The sequence below is a fragment of the Scyliorhinus torazame genome, chromosome 27, assembly GCF_047496885.1.
Source record: "Scyliorhinus torazame isolate Kashiwa2021f chromosome 27, sScyTor2.1, whole genome shotgun sequence".
Classification (NCBI taxonomy): domain Eukaryota; kingdom Metazoa; phylum Chordata; class Chondrichthyes; order Carcharhiniformes; family Scyliorhinidae; genus Scyliorhinus; species Scyliorhinus torazame.
The window spans coordinates 20,725,398-20,745,487 of NC_092733.1; the positions used below are offsets into that span (position 1 = coordinate 20,725,398).

A 20,090-nucleotide genomic window follows, 5' to 3' on the forward strand; every position below is an offset into this window, starting at 1 on the left:
TGGAATTAGACAGAGCTTCTCAGAGTTGGCAGACTGTTCCTCATCAGTTCCTTCAGCGGTTAGCAGGAGAACTTTGTGAATCCTAGCCGCTGAGTGTTGTACTCGCAGTCTGCCTGTGAAACCAGAACTCTACAGGTGCCAAGTCTACAGTTAGAAGTCACTGTTCACTGCCAGTTTCACAGCAACACTTCCACAGCTGTCAATTTCTATAATTACAGCCACCAGATATTAACCCAAAGAGTTCTCTAATGCGTCTCAGGTTGGATCAATAAACTGCTGTCCCAGACCGTGTCAGTCCTGAATCTCAGAGCAGGTTGGAATCAATAATATCCCTCCTGATTTGATGACAAATTATTGACCAGGTTAGGAACTTGGCTGAGAGACAAAGATTAGGGAAACAGGCAGGTTCTCTAATTGGTAGGAAGTGTCAAGTGGTGTCCCAAAAGGATCTGTGTATCCAAAAGGAGCCTGAGCTATTCACCGTATTTATTAATTGTTTTTTTTTAAATTCCAATTAAGGGGCAACTTAGCGTGGCCAATCCACCTACCCTGCACATCTTGAGTTGTGGGAGGTGAGACCCACACAGACACGGGGAGAATGTGCAAACTCCATACGGACAGTGGCCCGGGGCCGGGATCAAATCCTGGTCATCAGCGTTGCGAGGCAGCAGTGCTAACCACTGTGCCGCCCCACCATATTTATTGATGACTTAGATGATGAGATAGAAAGTCAGATATCCAAATTTGCCAATGACACGAAGGTAGGCAGCATTTTATCTGTAAGTATAAAATTACAAAGAAATATTGATAGGTTAAGTAAATGGGCAAAACTGGCAAATGGGTTTTAATATCGACAAATGCAAGGTTGTCATTTTGGACCTAAAAAGAGTAGCAGAGGGTACTTTCCAAATTATGAAAAGCTTAAATAATGTGGAGGAAAGTTTAAATAGACTTGAAGGTCCAGGTACACAGATCATTAAAATGTCATCAGGTACAAAGAGAAATCAAAAAGGCTAATGGACAGGAATACAAGGGAGTAGAAGTCCTACAAACAAACATACGAACTAAGAGTAGGACTCTGCCTCTTGAGCCTGCCTTGCCATTCAATAAGATCATGGCTGATCGGATTGTAACATTCCCACCCACCCCTGAGAACCTTTCACCCCCTTGCTTCTCTAGAATCTTATCTGCGCTGCCTTAAAAATATTTAACGGTTATTCAAAGACTTTCACTGCAATTTGAGGAAGAGAGTTCCAAAGACTCTCAACCCTCTGAGAGAAATATTTTCTCCTCATCTTTGTCTCAAATAATGACCCCCTAGTTCTAGCTTTTCTCACAAGGGGAAACATCTTTTCCACCTCCACCCTGTTAAGACATTTCAGGATCTTGTTTGTTTCAATTAAGTCACTTCTTACTCCAGCTTCAAAACTCTAAAGTCTAGCCTGTCCAGCTTTTCTTCATAAGACAACCCGCCCATTCCAGATATTAGTCTAGTAACTCTTCTCTGAACTGCTTCCAATGCACTTACATCCTTCCTTAAATAAGGAGACCAATATTGAACATAGTACTCCAGATGCCCTATATAACTGCAGCATACCCTCCCATGTTTGTATTCAGTTCCCCTCACAGTAAAATATATCATTCTCTAATTACTTATAGTACCTGGTGGTAACTTTTTGCAACTCATGTACTAAATACTCAAATTCCTCTGCACCTCAGAGCTCTACAAAATGATGCTTCAGCTACTCAAGGCCCTGGTTAGACAACACCTGGAGGACTTAGGGAAGTTCTGTGCGCCACACCATAGGATGGATATATTAGCCTTGGAGGGAGTGCAGTGTTCATTTACCAGGAAAACACCTGGATACAGCACCGGGGCAGCACGGTAGCATAGTGGTTAGAACAGTTGTTTCACAGCTCCAGGGTCCCAAGTTCGATTCCCGGCTTGGGTCACTGTCTATGCGGAGTCTGCACGTTCTCCCTGTGTCTGCGTGGGTTTACTCCGGGTGCAGATGGCGCTATGAAGCAACAGTGCTAACCACTGTGCTGATTCATGAACAAAGATACCCAGATCCCTCTGGCCAGACGCATTTTGAATCTGCTTTCCATTTCGGTAACGTATGAGGAGAGATTAAACAGTTTGGGTTTATACTCACTGGAGTTTAGAAGGATGAGAGGGGATCTGATCAAGGTATATAAAATAGTAAAAGGGATTGATTTTTTAAAAAACATATCGAGTGCCCAATATTTTTTTCCCAATTAAGGGGCAATTTAGCGTGGCCAATTCACTTACCCTGCACATCTTGGGTTGTGGGGGTGAGACCCACACAGACACGAGGAAAACCCAGGTCCTAGGCGGCGTGAGGCAGCAGTGCTAACCACTGCACCACCATGCCGCCCGTAAAAGGGATTGATAAAGTAAACGTAGACCAAGGCCGGGATTCTCCGCTATCCGGCGGGGCGGGCCTTCCCGGCGCCGAGGAGTGGCGTGAACCACTTCGGCGTCGGGCCGCCCAGAAGGTGTGGAGGAGGGCTAGGCCAGCACCAGCGGGGTTGACACCACGCCAACCGGCAGCGAAAGGCCTCCGTCGGCCGGCGCGAGTTGGCGCATGCGCGGGAGCGCCAGCGTGTTCTAGAACATAGAACATTACAGCGCAGTACAGGCCCTTCGGCCCTCGATGTTGCGCCGACCTGTGAAACCACTTTAAAGCCCATCTACACTATTCCCTTATCGTCCATATGTCTATCCAATGACCATTTGAATGCCCTTAGTGTTGGCGAGTCCACTACTGTTGCAGGCAGGGCATTCCACGCCCTTACTACTCTGAGTAAAGAACCTACCTCTGACATCTGTCCTATATCTATCTCCCCTCAATTTAAAGCCATGTCCCCTCGTGCTAGACATCACCATCCGAGGAAAAAGGCTCTCACTGTCCACCCTATCTAAACCTCTGATCATCTTGCATGCCTCAATTAAATCACCTCTTAACCTTTTTCTCTCTAATGAAAACAGCCTCAGGTCCCTCAGCCTTTCCTCATAAGATCTTCCCTCCATACCAGCAACATTCTGGTAAATCTCCTGCACCCTTTCCAATGCTTCCACATCCTTCCTATAATGCGGCGACCAGAATTGCACGCAATACTCCAAATTTGGCCGCACCAGAGTTTTGTACAGCTGCAACGTGACTTCATGGCTCCGAAACTCAATCCCTCTACCAGTAAAAAGCTAACACACCGTACGCCTTCTTATACTATTAGCCCAGTACTCTGTCTTCCTGTTGTTCCTTCCAAAATGAATCACCTCACACTTTTCTGCATTAAACTCCATTTGCCACCTCTCAGCCCAGCGCTGCAGCTTATCTATGTCCCTCTGTAACTTGTAACATCCTTCCGCACTGTCCACAACTCCACCGACTTCAGTGTCATCTGCAAATTTACTCACCCATCCTTCTACGCCCTCCTCCAGGTCATTTATAAAAATGACAAACAGCATGGCCCCAAAACAGATCCTTATGGTACACCACTAGTAACTGGACTCCAGTCTGAACATTTCCCATCAACCACCACCCTTTGTCTTCTTCCAGCTAGCCAATTTCTGATCCAAACTGCTAAATCACCCTGAATCCCTTGCCTCTGTATTTTCTGCAGTAGCCTACCGTGGGGAACCTTAGCAAACGCTTTACTGAAATCCATATACACCACATCAACTGCTTTACCCTCATCCACCTGTTTGGTTACCTTCTTAAAGAACTCAATAAGGTTTGTGAGGCACGACCTACCCTTCACAAAACCGTGTTGACTATCTCTAATCAAATTATTCCTTTCCAGATGATTATACATCCTATCTTTTATAAACCTTTCCAAGATTTTGCCCACAACAGAGTAAGGCTCACTGGTCTATAGTTAACGGGGTTGTCTCTACTCCCCTTCTTGAACAAGGGGACAACATTTGCTATCCTCCAGTCTTCTGGCACTGTTCCTGCAGACAAAGATGACTTAAAGATCAAAGCCAAAGGCTCAGCAATCTCCTCCCTAGCTTCCCAGAGAATCCTAGGATAAATCCCATCCGGCCCAGGCGACTTATCTATTTTCACACTTTCCAGAATTGCTAACACCTCCTCCTTTTGAACCTCAAGCCCTTCTAGTCTAGTAGCCTGAATCTCAGTATTCTCGACAACATTGTCTTTACCCTGTGTGAATACTGACGAAAAATATTCATTTAGCACCTCTCCTATCTCCTCAGACTCCACGCATAACTTCCCGCTACTGTCCTTGACTGGTCCTACTCTTACCCTAGTCATTCTTTTATTCGTGACATATCTATAGAAAGCTTTAAGGTTAACCTTGATCCTACCTGCCAAAGATTCTCATGTCCCCTGCTGGCTCTTCTTAGCTCTCTCTTTAGGTCCTTCCAGCTAACTTGTAACTCTCAAGCGCCCTAACTGAACCTTCATGTCTCATCTTTACATAAGCCTCCTTCTTCCTCCTGACAAGTGTTTCGACTGCTTTAGTAAACCACAGTTCTCTTGCTCTCGACCACTTCCTCCCTGCCTGACAGGTACATACTTATCAAGGACACGCAGTAGCTGTTCCTTGAACAAGCTCCACATTTCCATTGTGCCCATCCCCTGCAGTGTTCCTCTCCATCCGATGCATCTTCAGTCTTGCCTCATCGGATCATAGTTGCTTTCCCCCCAGATATAACTCTTGCCCTGCGGTATATAACTATCCCTTTCCAGCACTAAAGTAAACGTAATCGAATTGTGTTCACTATCACCAAAGTGCTCACCTACCTCCAAATCTAACACCTGTCCTGGTTCATTACCCAGTACCAAATCCAATATGGCCTCACTTCTCGTTGGCCTATCTACATACTGTGTCAGGAAACCCTCCTGCACACATTGGACAAAAACGGACCCATCTAAAGTACTCGAACTATAGCGTTTCCAGTCAATAGTTGGAAAGTTAAAGTCCCCCATAGCAACTACCCTGTTGCTTTCTCTCCTATCCAGAATCATCTTTGCAATCCTTTCCTCTACATCTCTGGAACTTTTCAGAGGCCTATAGAAAACCCCTAACAGGGTGACCTCACCTTTCCTGTTTCTAACCTCAGCCCATACTACCTCAGTAGACGAGTCCTCATCAAACGTCCTTTCTGCCACCTTAATACTGTCCTTGACTAACAATGCCACCCCTCCCCCTCTTTTACCACCTTCCCTGAGCTTACTGAAATATCTAAACCCTGGCACCTGCAACAACAATTCCTGTCCCTGCTCTATCCATGTCTCCGAAATGGCCACAACATCGAAGTCCCAGGTACCAGCCCATGCCGCAAGTTCACCCACCTTATTCCGGATGCTCCTGGCATTGAAGAAGACACACTTTAAACCACCTTCCTGCCTGCCGGTACACTCCTGCAACTTTGAAACCTTACTCATGACCTCACTACTCTCAACCGCCTGTATACTGGAGCTACAATTCAAGTTCCCAAGCCCCTGCTGAACTAGTTTAAACCCTCCCGAAGAGCATTAGCAAATTTCCCCCCCAGGATATTGGTACACCTCTGGTCCAGGTGTAGACCATCCCGTTTGTAGCGGTCCCACCAACCCCAGAATGAGCCCCAATTATCCAGAAATCTGAAACCCTCCCTCCTGCACCATCCCTGTAGCCACGTGTTCAACTCCTCTCTCTCCCTCTCCCTATTCCTCGTCTCGCTAGCACGTGGCACGGGTAACAACCCAGAGATAATAACTCTGTTTGTCCTAGATCTAAGTTTCCACCCTAGCTCCCTGAATTCCTGCCTTACATCCCTATCCCTTTTCCTACCTATGTCGTTGGTACCTATGTGGACCACGACTTGGGGCTGCTCCCCCTCCCCCTTAAGGATCCCGTAAACACGATTCGAGACATCACGCACCCTGGCACCTGGTAGGCAACACACCAACCGCAAGTCTCTCTTGTTCCCACAGAATCTCCTATCTATCCCCCTAACTATGGAGTCTCCAATGACTAATGCTCTACTCCTCTTCCCCCCTTCCCTTCTGAGCAACAGGGACAGGCTCTGTGCCAGAGACCTGTACCCCATGGCTTACCCCTGGTAAGTCGTTCCCCCCAATAGTATCCAAAGCGGTATACTTGTTACTAAGGGGAACGACCACAGGGGATCCCTGTACTGACGCTTCCTCCCAGCCCCTCTCACCGTCACCCATCTACCTTTATTCTTCGGAGTAACTACATCCCTGAAGCTTCTATCTATGACCACTCTGCCTCCCGAATGATCCGAAGTTACATAGAACATACAGAACATACAGTGCAGAAGGAGGCCATTCGGCCCATCGAGTCTGCACCGACCCACATTAATCCCTCACTTCCACCTTATCCCCGCAACCCAATAACCCCTCCCAACCCTTATGGACACTACTGGTAATTTATCATGGCCAATCCACCTAACCTGCACGTCTTTGGACTGTGGGAGGAAACCGGAGCACCCGGAGGAAACCCACGCACATACGGGGAGAACGTGCAAACTCCGCACAGACAGTGACCCAGCGGGGAATCGAACCTGGGACCCTGGCGCTGTGAAGCCACAGTGCTAATCACTTGTGCTACCGTGCTGCCCAAAGTGTACCCAGTTCATCCAGCTCCAGCTCCAGTTCCCTATTGCGGTTTCTGAGGAGCTGGCGATGGATGCACTTCCCACAGATGAAATCAGCAGGGACACTGACGGCGTCCCTCACCTCAAACATTCTGCAGGAGGAACATTGCACTACCTTCCCTGCCATCCCCTCTAGAAAAAAAAGAAAAAGAAAGAAAGAGCTTACCTGTTATTCACTCCCCTTCTCAGCAAGCACTCACTCAGCAACCTCTGCGCCCCGCACGATAACACCTGAGGGAAAATAAAATAAAAACTACTTACCAGTCACCAGCCAATCCCTTACCTGCAGGCTGTGACGTCACGGTTCAACTTCTTTCTACTTCAACCTGCCCTCAAGCCTTCCCCTTGATCTTTACAGCGGTTGTTTTTTTTGGTTAGAGGAGGGGGTAGGGAGGGAAACACTGAAGAAGTGTTTCGGGTTTAAATGTCACTTGACAACAGCTCCTCCACAAACCACCTTCAAGTTAGGATGACCACAATGCATGTATGCAAATCAGCTCTGCTCTACTGCCCTCTGCTGGATGCTTGTCTTTGCTTGAACAGCTAGGGTCTCTTGCTCAGGTACACCTTCAAGTTAGGATGAACACAATGCTCATATGCAAATTTCCCCCACAACAGCCAATCAGCAGCTCCCCTCTACTGCCCTCTGCTGGATACTTGTCCTCACTTGAACAGCTAGGGTCTCTTGCTCAGGTACACCTTCATGTTAGGATGACCACAATGCACGTCTGCAAATCAGCAGCTCCGCTCTACTGCCCTCTGTTCTGGCGTGATCCCAGTGCATGTGCAATGGGGTTCTTCTCCGCGCCAGCCATGGCGGACGGTTACAACGGCCGGTGAGGAGGGAAAGAGTGCCCCCACCTCACAGACCCGCCCGCAGATCGGTGGACCCCGATCACGGGCCAGGCCACCGTGCCCCCCGGGCCAGATCCCCCCCCGCCCGCCACCCCCCCCCCCCCCCCCCCCCCTCCAAGGATTCGCAGGCCGGCTGCAGAGCCAGGTCCCGCCGGTAAGGACCTTGTTTGATTTATGCCAGCAGGACTGGCCGGAAACGTGCGGCCACTCGCCCCATCGCGGAACGGAGAATGGCCAGGGAGGCCACTGCCAACGGCCCCCAACCGGCGCGACACAATCTCCGCCCCCGCCAAAAAAACTGCGCCGGAGAATCCGCCGGCGGGGCGGGATTCACGCCGGCCCCAGGGATTCTCCAGCCCGGCGGGGGGTCAGAGAATCCCGCCCCAAATGTTCCCCCTTGTGGGGCAATATAGAATGAGAGGTTACAGGTATAGGTTGAGAGGTGATAGATTTAGACCTGAAATGAGGACGAATTACTTCTCGCAGAAGGTGGTGAATTTGTGGAATTCGCTGCCCCACACTGCGGTGGAGAATGGTTTCAAGAAGGAGATTGACATATTTCTGATTTTTTTTTAAAGGATTAAAGTGATATGGGGAACAACGGGTAGGTAGATGGATTTGAGACCAGGAGGACATCAGCCATGATCTGATTGAATGGCGGAACAGGCTCGAGGGGCTGAATTGCCTACTTCTGCTCCTAATTCCTATGTTCTTATTAAGTGCGTGCTCCTGCTAGGAACAGCAGCTGGTGTCTGATTCCCTGGGGTTGGGATTGTCGTTCAGAGCCCTGACCAGCTGGAGCAGCATTTAAGCGCACTACTCACCACAGACGGTCATTCCAGCCAAAAAGATGGCTGCTAAAAGACCTATTCCAAGGTTCCTGGAGTTGGAGATCGACTGAATGCTGGATGCCATTAAGGAGAGGAGTGACACCCTCTTCCCCGGGATGAGCCCGCCATTCTGAACAAGGCCTGGGATGAGGTGGCAGAGGCTGTGCTGCTGCCAGACTCACCTGGAGGACCGACGCACAATGCTCTAAGATGAACGACCTCTTTAGAGCAGCTGGGTGAGTAACCATCTCTGTGCCCCAGGCATCATTCCCATCCGTCACATCTGCCCCCAATCACTTAGAGGCAAGCAACATCCACCTGCCTGCACCTCCCTCAGAACCCACCCTCTCGGAACCCCCAAACATGTATTGTCCTCTTTGGCCAGGAGCCTTGCCCACACATGTGACCAGCTACAAAACCCCTATAAAACTCACTTCCAGGGTCTCATCATGTACTTTCTGTGTCCCCAAGGATAAAGCGACCCACAATCGCCAGGAGCCCAGAGCATGGGAGGGAACATCCCAGATATCTGGGTCCACACCCTCTCAGAGGAAAGGGCCTTGTATCTCCCGGGGGAGACTGACGAGGCTGCAATGGGGTTCAGTTAGTGCCAAACAAGTGTGAGTCTAATGCACCGCAGATGCCCCTATAGCAAATATCACCCCTCTCCCACAGACCAGTCCTTCACAAGATCTCATCCCATGTCTTTTGTCTTGCAGGATCACCATCAGATGAGACCGGGTTATCTGGGTTCACAGCCGCCCATCCAGACCCTCAGAACACCTGGAGCACCACTCCGGGGAAGATACTGACATCTCATCACTGCTTTCACCTGCACCATCCACCATGGCAGAGACTATCACTTTGTTGGGTAATGTTCGCGATCAGGCTCCTGGGTCACCCCCTGGTGAGCACCGCACCCATGCTGCAGCACATCTAAGTGGAGGCAGGGACTCCTGAGGGAGTGGATGATCGGAGGGCTGCCCAATCCCAGGAACCAGCTGATCCCAGACAAATGTTGAGCTTCTGGAAAAGATGAGCTCATCACTGTTGCAGATGCAGAAGCTGAGCCAGAATCTACTGGAGGGTGTGTATGCAACTTTCCAGTGTCTGGAAGTACAGCCAGAGGAGTCCAGCTGCCTTCAGGCGCAGGAAATGATGTTGACAACACTGAAAAGGTGGCGTCCGTGATGGAAGGCCTGGGGCAAGAAGTCAGGGCCATGTGTCCAGATGTCCAAGGTTTGGGGCACTGTGCTGTCCATGGCTGAGGCGCAGGATAGGAGGGCCCAGTCACAGGTGGACATGTCCCAGGAACAGATGGACATTGCTATAGTGCTCCTGAGCTTGGCCCATTCACAAAGGGTCATGTCTGAGAACATTGGCCAGGCGCTAACAGGCCGTAGCCAGTCACAGAGGGACATGTCACAGGCACAGAGGGACATGACATACTCTCAGATTGACATGACCGAGGCAGTGAGGGATATTGCTCACTCGCTGAGAGCTATGACCCAGTCTCAGTGTGTCTTGGCTGATAGCATCAAGACTATGGTTTAAACGAGGGTGGACATCCAGGACTGGCAGCGCCAGGTGACGGTGGCACTTCCAGAGCTCACTCCGGCTCCCCTGTGTCCAATAGAGTCACCCGGGGGCCAGCGAGCATCCGAGGGAGGAGGAAGTGATGGGGTCCATGCAACACCTCAGCCCTTCCGAATCCCTCCCACATCACACTGGTGCATCTCATAGGCAGCGAGAAGAACTGGCTGACACATCATCACCTGTGAGACCCGAAAGTCGGCCAGGCCCATCCAGGCCCAGGCCCTCCAGGGGAAGCCTGCCAAGGACATCAACAGGGCAAAGGGTGAGACAAGGAGCAGGCTGACTCCACTTCTGCTGTGCTGTCTGGGGTAACACCTAGAAGAAGCAGTGGTGTGGCCAAGAAAGAGTAGGAAGCTAGGTGGCACTTATGTTGGCATGGGTGTAGTGTAGATAGTATGGGGAAGCGCACACATGTTGTAAATACGCAGCATTAAACACTTTTGCACCACCAGTCTGATCTGCCTCTAACCTCTGCCTCATGGGTGCAAAAGATGGGCTGGGGTTGAGTGTTGTGCGGCGGCTGGATGGCCCAGGTCGGGGGCCTTGTCTCACATGGTTACACACACGCGTGCATGTGCACGCACACACCCAACATACTGGGGCTTGTGGGCAGGAATAGCACACATGCAGGGACCATCCGGCCGGTTAGTAATATGTTACCCTAATGACAGTTGTTAGACGTTGTCAGGCAATGGGAACCAGCAGAGCTCATTTCACAGTGCGTCGACATCTTCCTCCATCCCGTGGACAAGACCCACTGATACTGCCAACCCAAGGCCAAGGTAGCGATGCTGGTATGACCCTCCGAGAAGGGAGTGAGGAGCTGTGGTAATGAGAAGGTGGTGAAAGGACTAAGGGAGAGGGAAGGGGTGGATGGGTTCAGGGAGAAGGAAGGATTGAGAGTCTCAAGAAAAGATGGATTTTGTTTGGGGGAGAGGTTCGAAGTAGGGGAAAGGAGGGAAAGAGGCAAGTCATGGTGGCGGAGCTGCCGCTGGTCAGGCCTAGTTAGTGGGAGGTGATGCGGTTGTCCCGTGTGCGGCGATCCTCCAGCTCAGGCTCCACCCCATGTCTTCCTGGAGACCATCCTCATCAGATGAGGCCTGCCGTTCTTCCTCCTCTCCAGCAAGTCGCCCCGGTGCTGCACGATGTTATGAATTATGCAGCAGGCCACCCTGATGCGCGAGACCCTCTGGGGCTAGATTGGAGCACCCAGCAGAGTAGTCCAGGCATTGGAAGCGCATCCTAAGCACACTAATGCACCACCCGTGACACTTCTGGATGCTGTGTGAGCATGGTTATAACGGTTCTCTGCCTCAGTCTGGGGCCTCTGCAAAGACATCATCAGCCATGACCTCAGCGGGATCCTTGTCACCCACTACCCAGAACTCATCAGTTCCTAGCGCCTTCGAGGCACTCCCTTGGGTGGTGATAGTGCATCCGTGACAGCGGACGTTTTCAAAATCCGACACAGGTGTGTGTTTGCCAGGACTTTAGCTGCAGTGGAGCTTTAGTTTAACACTCAGGTTGTGATAGGGACCTGGTCAGGTTGCCTGACTGGGGGTGGGATGAATGGGATCAGGGGCGCAGTGTACAGGTAGGGCTTGGAGACATCTCAAAATCCTTAGGAGTGGGTTAGCTGATGGTGCCACTGGTGAGGCTTTTACTCCTAGAGGGGCTGCGTGGTAGGGAGGGTTCAAATGGCCACAGTGCATGTGTTCTTTGCTTGGGGTGAGCTCTGCTAATCCTCTGCTGTGGGGCTGCGCTTCTGAGGAGTGTGCTGAGGAGGGCCAACACTGGCGATTAAGCATGGTCACACCCATCCCCTTGATGATACTGCTGGGGTATGAGGGTTTCCAGGTGGGCAGGTGGGTGGGTTTCCACATGACTGGAAGCCCTCCCCAGTATTAGCAGGATACTGTCAGCAGTCTCAACAACCTGGAGCCAGTAAGTTGCAGCTAGGAGGTGGGTTTAAATGACTTTATGCGCCAATGGAGGTCTCAGCCAGGGCACCCCGATCCCGATGGGAACACCCTGATTTGATTTTTGATTTTGATTTGATTTATTGTCACATGTACCGAAGTACAGTGAAAAGTATTTTTCTGCGGCCAAGGGAATGAATACAGTACGTACATTGTAGACAAAAAAGAATAATCGACAGAGTACATTGACAAATGGTACATCAACAAATAGTGATTGGTTACAGTGCGGAACAAGGGGCCAAACAATGGAAATACATGAGCTAGGGTCCACTGGGTCCACACACTGCCACCAAGTCATTCCCTGCTACTCCTGAGGTCCAGGCAATCACCCTCCTCAACGGCAATGCCACCTGGGTCTCCCTTGTAAATACTTAGACCAATTCACATCCGCGTGACTCCTGGCTGAGAGGGCTAGAGCATCATTGGTGGGGGAAGGGGGATTTGATAATTTGATGCAAATAGGTGCAAATCACCGATTTGCATGGTGTTTCCTGTGGGATACTGGAGCTCAATTTTCCATTGGCAAAGGGACTGATAACCAGAAGGCTCAGATCTAAGACAATTGCCATAAGAATAAGTGGAAATGGGAGCAAAAAGTAATTTTCAAAAGGGAATTGGATAAATACTTAGAAAGGAAAACAGTTGGGAAAAGGCAGGAAATTGGGACTAGTTGAATAGTTCTTTCAAAGAGCTGGCACAGGCATGATGGCTCAAATGGCCTCCTAAACTGTATAATTCTATGACTTCCGGGGGGGTGTTAGGGTTGCTACCATTAGCTCAATGTCCTAGAGGGAGGGAGGGTTATTGTTTCTGATCAAGACATATATTTTTTTTAAAATCTAAATTTAGAGCACCCAATTCATTTTGTCCAATTACGGGGCAATTTAGCATGGCCAATCCACCTAACCTGCACATCTTTGGGTTGTGGGGGCGAAACCCACCCAAACACGGGGAGAATGTGCAAACTCCACACGGACAGTGACCCAGAGTCGGGTACGAACCTGGGACCTCGGCGCCATGAGGCAGCAGTGCTACCCACTGTGCCACCGTGCTGCCTTTTTAAAAAATAAACATTTTATTGAGGTATTGCCCCTCCACACAAAGCCCACAATAATCCGCTTAAAAAAGGACCGCGGGATGAAGATGGGGAGGTATTGGAAAACGAATAGGAATCACGGGAGGACCGTCATTTTTACCGATTGAACTCTGCCCGCCAGAGACAACGAGAGCTCATCCCATCTCCGGAAATCCTCCTTCATCTGCTCCACCAGCCGGGCCAAATTCAATTTATGTAGCCTGTCCCAATCCCTCTCCACTTGGATACCCAGGTACCTGAAACTGTCCCCTACCACTCTGAACAGCAGTTCCCCCAGTCGACTCTCCTGACCTCTCGCCCGGACCACAAACATCTCGCTCTTCTCCATATTGAGCTTAGACCCCGAAAACTGGCCGAATTCCCCTAAAATTCCCATAATTTCTTCCATCCCCTCCATTGGGTCTGAGACATACAACAGTAGGTTATCCGCATGCAGTGAGACCCTGTGCTCCATCACCCCCCGGACCAGCCCCTTGAGGCCCTCAGACCAATTGCCAGCGGCTCTATCGCCAGCGCAAACAGCAGTGGGGAGAGGGGGCATCCCTGACTCGTCCCCTGGTGCAGTCTGAAATAGTCCGAAGTTGTCCTGTTTGTCCGTACACTTGCAACCTAACCCGGTACAGCAACCTAACCCAGTCAATAAAGCCCCTCCCAAAACCAAACCGCTCCAGCATCTCCCATAAATAATCCCACTCAACCCGGTCAAAGGCTTTCTCCGCATCCATCGCGACCACTACCTCAACCTCCCTACCTTCCAGGGCATCATGATCACGTTTAACAGCCTTCTTACATTGGCCACCAGCTGCCTACCCTTAACGAACCCTGTCTGATCCTCCACAATAACGTCCGGTACACAGTCCTCAATCCTGGAGGACAAAATTCTGGCCAGCAGTTTGGCATCTACATTCAACAAGGAAATCAGCCTGTAAGACCCACATAGCTCCGGGTCTTTGTCCCGTTTCAGGATGAGCGAGATCATGGCCTGTGACATCGTCTGGGGCAGAACTCCTCTTTCCTTAGCCTCGTTAAAGACCTTCATCAGCACCGACCCCAATATTCCGAAGAACGTTTTATAGAACTCGTCTGGGTACACGTCCAGTCCCGGGACCTTACCCGACTGCATGGCTTTCAAACCCTCCACTATCTCCTCCAGCCCGATCGGGACCCCCAGCCCTTCTACCAGCTTCCCATCCACCTTTGGGAAAGTCAGCCCCTCCAAGAAGTGCCTCATCTCCACCGGCCCCGCAGGGGGTTCCGATCTATACAACCTGCTACAAAAGTCCCGAAAGGCCTTGCTCACCCCTGCCGAGACCCCATCCCCGTCAATAACTTTCCCTATTTCTCTAGCTGCCTCCCTCTTTCTGAGCTGCTGTGCAAGCATCCTGCTGGCCTTCACACCGTGCTCGTAAATCGCCCCCTTCGCCTTTCTGAGCTGTTCCACTGCCCTCCCTGTGGTTAACAAACCAAATTCCACCTGTAGCCTCCGGCGTTCCCTTAAAAGCCCTGCCTCTGGAGCCTCCTCATACCTCCTATCAACTCGTAGAATCTCTTTTGCCAGTCGGTCCGTTTCTGCCCTATCGTCCTGTCCCTGTGGGCCTGGATCGAGATCAGCTCTCCTCTCACCACTGCCTTCAGCGCTTCCCAGATCACCACTGCTGAGACCTCCCCCGTATCATTTACCTGCAGTAAGTTCAGCATGCACTTCCTCAGCCTTTCGCACACCGCTTCGTCCGCCAACAGCCCTACATCCCACCTCCATTGCGGGCGCTGCTTCCTATCCATACTCGCCTGCAGGTCCACCCAGTGCGGAGCATGGTCTGAGATCGTGATTGCCGAGTACCCCGTGTCCACTACCCCAGCCAGTAGGGCCCTACCCAAGACAAAGAAATCGATCCGGGAGTACACCTTATGTACGTGGGAGTAAAAAGAAAATTCCTTCGCCCTCGGCTGCCTAAATCTCCATGGATCCATCCCCCATCTGCCCCATGAACCCTTTCAGCTCCTTTGCCATTGCTGGCACCTTGCCCGTTCTCGAGCATGACCGGTCGAGGCCGGGATCAATAACCGTGTTAAAATCCCCTCCCATAATCAGCTTGTGCAAGTCCAGGTCCGGAATCTTCCCTAGCACCCTCTATAAAATCCCCGTCATCCCAATTTGGCGCGTATACGTTGACCAGCACTACCTTCATCCTCTGCAGCTTGCCACTAACCATGATATATCGACCTCCCACATCCGAGACCATTCTTCCCACCTCAAATGTCACCTGCTTGTTAACCAAGATCACAACCCCTCTTTGTAACCAGCCTCGAGTGGAAAACCTGACTAATCCAGCCTTTCCTCAACCTGACCAGGTCCACTACTCTAAGGTGCGTCTCCTGCAGCATTACCACGTCCGCCTTAAGTCCCCTCAGGTGCGCAAACACATGTGCCCTCTTTACTGGCCCATTTAGCCCCCGAACATTCCAGATGATCAGTCTAGTTGGGGGGCAAAGTGCCCCTCCCCCCCCCCCCGCCGATCAGCCAACCCTTTGCTTGGGCCCGCCTCCAGCCCTTGCGCAGCACCTCCTCCGGCCCGCCCACAGCGGCCCCCACCCCCAACCTCCTCAGTGTCCCTCCACTGAAGTCCCTCCCTCGTCAGCAAAATCCCTCCCCCCCCCCCCCCCCTCCCCACCCCAGCAACACTACTCTAAAACCTAACCCATCTAGTAATCTAAACGTATACACACCCCCCACTGTGCTTCCGTGAGCTAGCTCACCCAGCTAGCTTGGTGGCCCTGCCCCCAGCGCCAAGAAGTCTCCCACCTATTGTTCCCTCGCTCCCCTCCCCCCACTCATACAAACAAACTCCCTCATCTAACAATCCCCAAACACCCAACAGTAAGAAAACACAAAAACAAAAGCACCACCCACCGCAACTCAAACAGGCACGTCTCCATCCCACAAAAGTGCACATCAATAAAAACAAAAGGGACATTGCCAACATCTACCGAGAAAAAGAACCCACAAATGAAAAATCGACTTTTCCCCCCCCCCCCCTTTTTCCTTAAACAGAGCCCCAAAAATAGACACAAAACAATAAGAGAAGGTATAACCAATTTAAAAACAGAAAAACAAAACCCAAAAAAAACCAAGGGAAAAAAAAAACTGAAAGAAGGTGCCCAATACAGGCCAACAAGTTGTCTCAAAGTCCGAGAGTTCTCAAACCCCCGCCAGTCCTTTTCTTCTAGCAAAGTCCAGCGCCTCATCGGGCAATTCAAAATAGTGATGCTGGTCCTCATGCGTGACCCAAAGACGCGCCGGATACAGCAGACCAAACTTCATCTGCGTCTTGAAGAAAATAGACTTGACTTGGTTAAAGCCTGCCCTCTTCCTCGCCACCTCCACACTCAGGTCCTGGTACACCCGCAGGATGCTGTTGTCCCACTTACAGCTCCACGTTCGCTTGGCCCACCGAAGAATGCATTCCTTGTCCAGGAACCTATGGAATCACACCACCATTGCCTTCGGAGGGTCCCCCGCTCGCGGCTTCCTAGCAAGCGCTCAGTACGCCCTGTCCACCTCCAACGGTCGGGGGAATGCCCCCTCCCCCAGCAGCTTTTCGAACATACCCGCTACGTATGCCCCAGCGTCTGCTCCCTCAGCCCACTCCGGGAGCCTGACAATTCTTACATTCTGCCGGCGGGACCAGTTCTCAAGGTCCTCCACCTTCTCCAGGAGCCTTTTCCGCTGTTCCCGAAGCATCCCCACCTCCAGCTCCACCGCTGTTTGATGCTCCTCCTGTTCAGCCAACACCTTCTCAACCTTCTGAATCACCCGATCCTGGGCGTCCAATCTGCACTCTAGCCGATTGATCGATCCTTTAATCGGGTCCAAACATTTCCGCTTCTGCCTGGCAAAACCATCCTGGATGGCCTGCAACACCGGGTCTGTTGGTCGCTGCGCTGCCACCCATGGGGTCCGGTCCTTGACCATACTGTCTCCCGCTGCAGCTTCAACACAGCTCGTGGCTAACTTATTTCTACCCTTTCGTGCATTTCTGGTCCCTTTTCTCCATACACCGATACGTGGAAACGGTGCCCAATTGCCTCCGCCTTCAAATTTGCCGCTTAAAACCGGAAAGAAGTCCGGGAGAAAGGTCCAAAAGTCCGACCAGAGCGGGAGCCACCAAATGTGCGACTTACTCCTTCATAGCCGCCACCGGAAGTCCACTGTGCTGCCTTCTGATCAAAACCCTTTGTCCAGGCACGCAGGTGAAGGATGTTCGTTTTGGTGGGGTATCGGAGGATGCCGCCATCTCAATGAGGAGAGGGCCTTCATGAGTGGGCCGATGACTTGACACCATCAGGAACTGTGCACTATGGCAGATACTGCTGTGGTGAGGTATTTGTGGTGAGCTGTTCCTCACAGTCGTTCACAATCTCAATCAGGGAAAGCTGGCATTTGCTCCATACTAGTCAAATCGGGATGCTCCATTGCACCGCCACTGGAATGTTACAGATAAGCAGGAGAACTGGGATGCCAGCATGTCGGCTTACCGATGAGGAATGGGAGGAAAAATCAGCATTTCTGACCCTAATCATGACTTTGGTTTGTTTTAGGACTTACAAGCTCAGGATCGCGCTCACCGTATCGGACAGCAAAATGAAGTGCGCGTGCTGCGCCTGTGCACCGTGAACAGTGTGGAAGAGAAGATTCTGGCAGCGGCCAAATACAAGCTGAATGTGGACCAGAAGGTCATCCAGGCTGGAATGTTCGATCAGAAGTCCTCCAGCCATGAGAGGCGGGCATTTCTGCAGGCCATACTGGAACACGAGGAGCAAGACGAAGTGAGTGTTAAATGAAACCTTGCCTAACCCAAGTCGCTGCGCAACATCCTGAGCCTTACAATGTACACAGACCCACATGCAACATGTAAATATTCTATTTATGTAAATATTCCATACAGCATGCAAATATTCCATACAATGGGAAAATATTCCATATATTCCAGAGAGCCTTGTGCTCTGCTCTCAGATGCTGAGGACATTTTAGGGCACGCAATGCACTGTGGCAGTCCCGTGTGGGCTGATGTGAAGGCTGGGAAGGAGCTGCTACAGGTGAGCTTGTGGAGTGCCTGAAAATCAACTATAAAACATTCGCGATATAAAACAGATTTGGCAAGTTTGATGTTTCTTAATCTGTGTATGTCGAGAATTTAGCATTACATCCCCAGCTTGTAACCAAATTTAAATTAAATTATCTGAACCAAGCATGAAGTTCTCATGAAACAAGTTAGGGAAGAAAATTCTAGAACAGTAACGGGGGGGGTGACAATCATAGAAATTTACAGCACAAAAGGAGGCCATTCAGCCTCTGATGTCTGTGCTGGCTCTTTCAAAGAGCAGTTGCACTTAGTTCTACAGCTCTGTTTTTAGTCCAAACACATGTTCCTCATCCTCAAGCACTTGTCCAACTCCACTTGCAAATGATTTACAGAATCAGCTTCCACCACCTTTTCAGGTAGAGCGTTCGAGATTCCAACAACTTTCTATGTGAAGAGAATTCTCCTTATCGCCCTCTATATCTTTTGCCAATGATGTTAAATCTCTAACCTCTGATATTGACTCACTCGTAGAGGGAATAGTTTTTCTCCATCTACTTTGTCAAAACTCCCTCATCTTTCCTGGAACTTCATGTTTGAATTCCTGCAATCAAATTTCCTCCCCGCCCTGGTTCCAAAATGGCTGTCAAAGCCATAAACTACATCCTATGTGACTGACAAAAGTAAACTATCCCTCCTCATCCTTCTTGACCTGTCTGCAATCTTTGACACAAACCATCCGCCTCCAATGCCTCTCCACTGGCACTCAGCTGGTGGGACTGCACTTGGCCCGGATCCATTCTTACCGATCCAATTGGAGTAGGAGGCAGCACAGTGGTTAGTACTGCTGCCTCACAGCCCCAGGGACCTGTATTCAAATCTGACCTTGGGTGACTGTGTGGAGTTTGCAAGTTCTCTCTGTGTCTGCGTGGGTTTCCTCCCACAGTCCAAAGATGTGCAGGTTAGGTGGATTGGCCATGCTAAATTGCCCTAGTGTCCAAAAGGGTTGGGTGGGGTTTCTGGATTACAGAGATAGGAGACACCATGGCTCATTCGGCACTGTAAATTCTATGATTCTTCTGGCTTCCCTTCCTGCCTCCGTGCAGTTATCTCTGGCTTTCAACCAAGGATCTATCCTCGGCCCCTCTTATTTTTCATCTACATACCCCACCCTGTGGCAACATAATCTGAAAGCACAGTTTTCACAACCAAATTGACAGCACAGCTCCACCTTACCACCTCTCTCAAGTCCTCAACAGTTGTTAATTATCCGTTGAGCAGAAATTCACCCAATTCAACTTGTAAAGACCTAGGCCATTATCTTTGGTTCCCGCTAAAACTCTGTTCCCCAGTTACTGGCAACCGGGACTGAACCAAATTGTCATATTTGACCCTGAGTTGAAACTTCCAACAACACATGCCGTCACTAACAATGCATGTTCCACGTCATAACATCTCTCCACTTCAGCTCTTTTGTTGCTGAAACCTTTATCAATGAATCTGTTACCTTTAGATTTACCTATTCCAACTCATTCATGTGCATCCTCACATGTTCTGTCCTCCGTAAACTTGAGGTAATCTAAAACTGCCCGTGTCTGAATTTGTAACACATCCTGTTCACCCATCACCTCTGTGTTCATTGACCAGTATTATCACCCAATAAAGCAAAGTTTTGACTGTAGAATTCTCATTTATTGTTTTTCAAATCCGCCCCCCTCCCCAACCTCTTCCTTCCTGGTCTTTGTAATCTCCTCACTCCACAACCTTCCTTCCGAGATATCTGTACTCCTCCATTTCTAGCTTCTTGAGCACTCCCGATTTTAATCGCATCACCATTGGTGGCCATGACTTCAGTTGCCTGGCTCTAAGCTCTGGAATTCTCTACCTCGCTTTCATCCTTTAAGATACTCACTAAAACCTAGCTCTTGATCAAACGTTTGGTCACCAGTCCTAATATCGCCATATGTGATTCAGTGTCACATTTTGTTTGATATCGCT

The 20,090-nt window shown here is 50.2% G+C and overlaps 1 protein-coding gene and 1 long non-coding RNA gene across 5 annotated transcripts in view; one reads left to right on the top strand and one right to left on the bottom strand.

Annotated features, from left to right (window-relative positions):
- smarca4a (SWI/SNF related BAF chromatin remodeling complex subunit ATPase 4a) overlaps positions 1–20,090 on the top strand; it is a 196,260-nt gene that overhangs the window by 154,383 nt on the left and 21,787 nt on the right. For all 4 annotated transcript variants that reach the window (XM_072491080.1, XM_072491081.1, XM_072491082.1 and 1 more), the window contains exon 27: positions 17,611–17,838. In XM_072491080.1, coding sequence (XP_072347181.1) covers positions 17,611–17,838 — 228 coding nt within the window. The remainder of the gene's footprint in view (positions 1–17,610; positions 17,839–20,090) is intronic.
- LOC140403285 (uncharacterized) overlaps positions 1–20,090 on the bottom strand; it is a 203,775-nt gene that overhangs the window by 144,298 nt on the left and 39,387 nt on the right. The gene's annotated exons all lie outside the window — the stretch shown is intronic.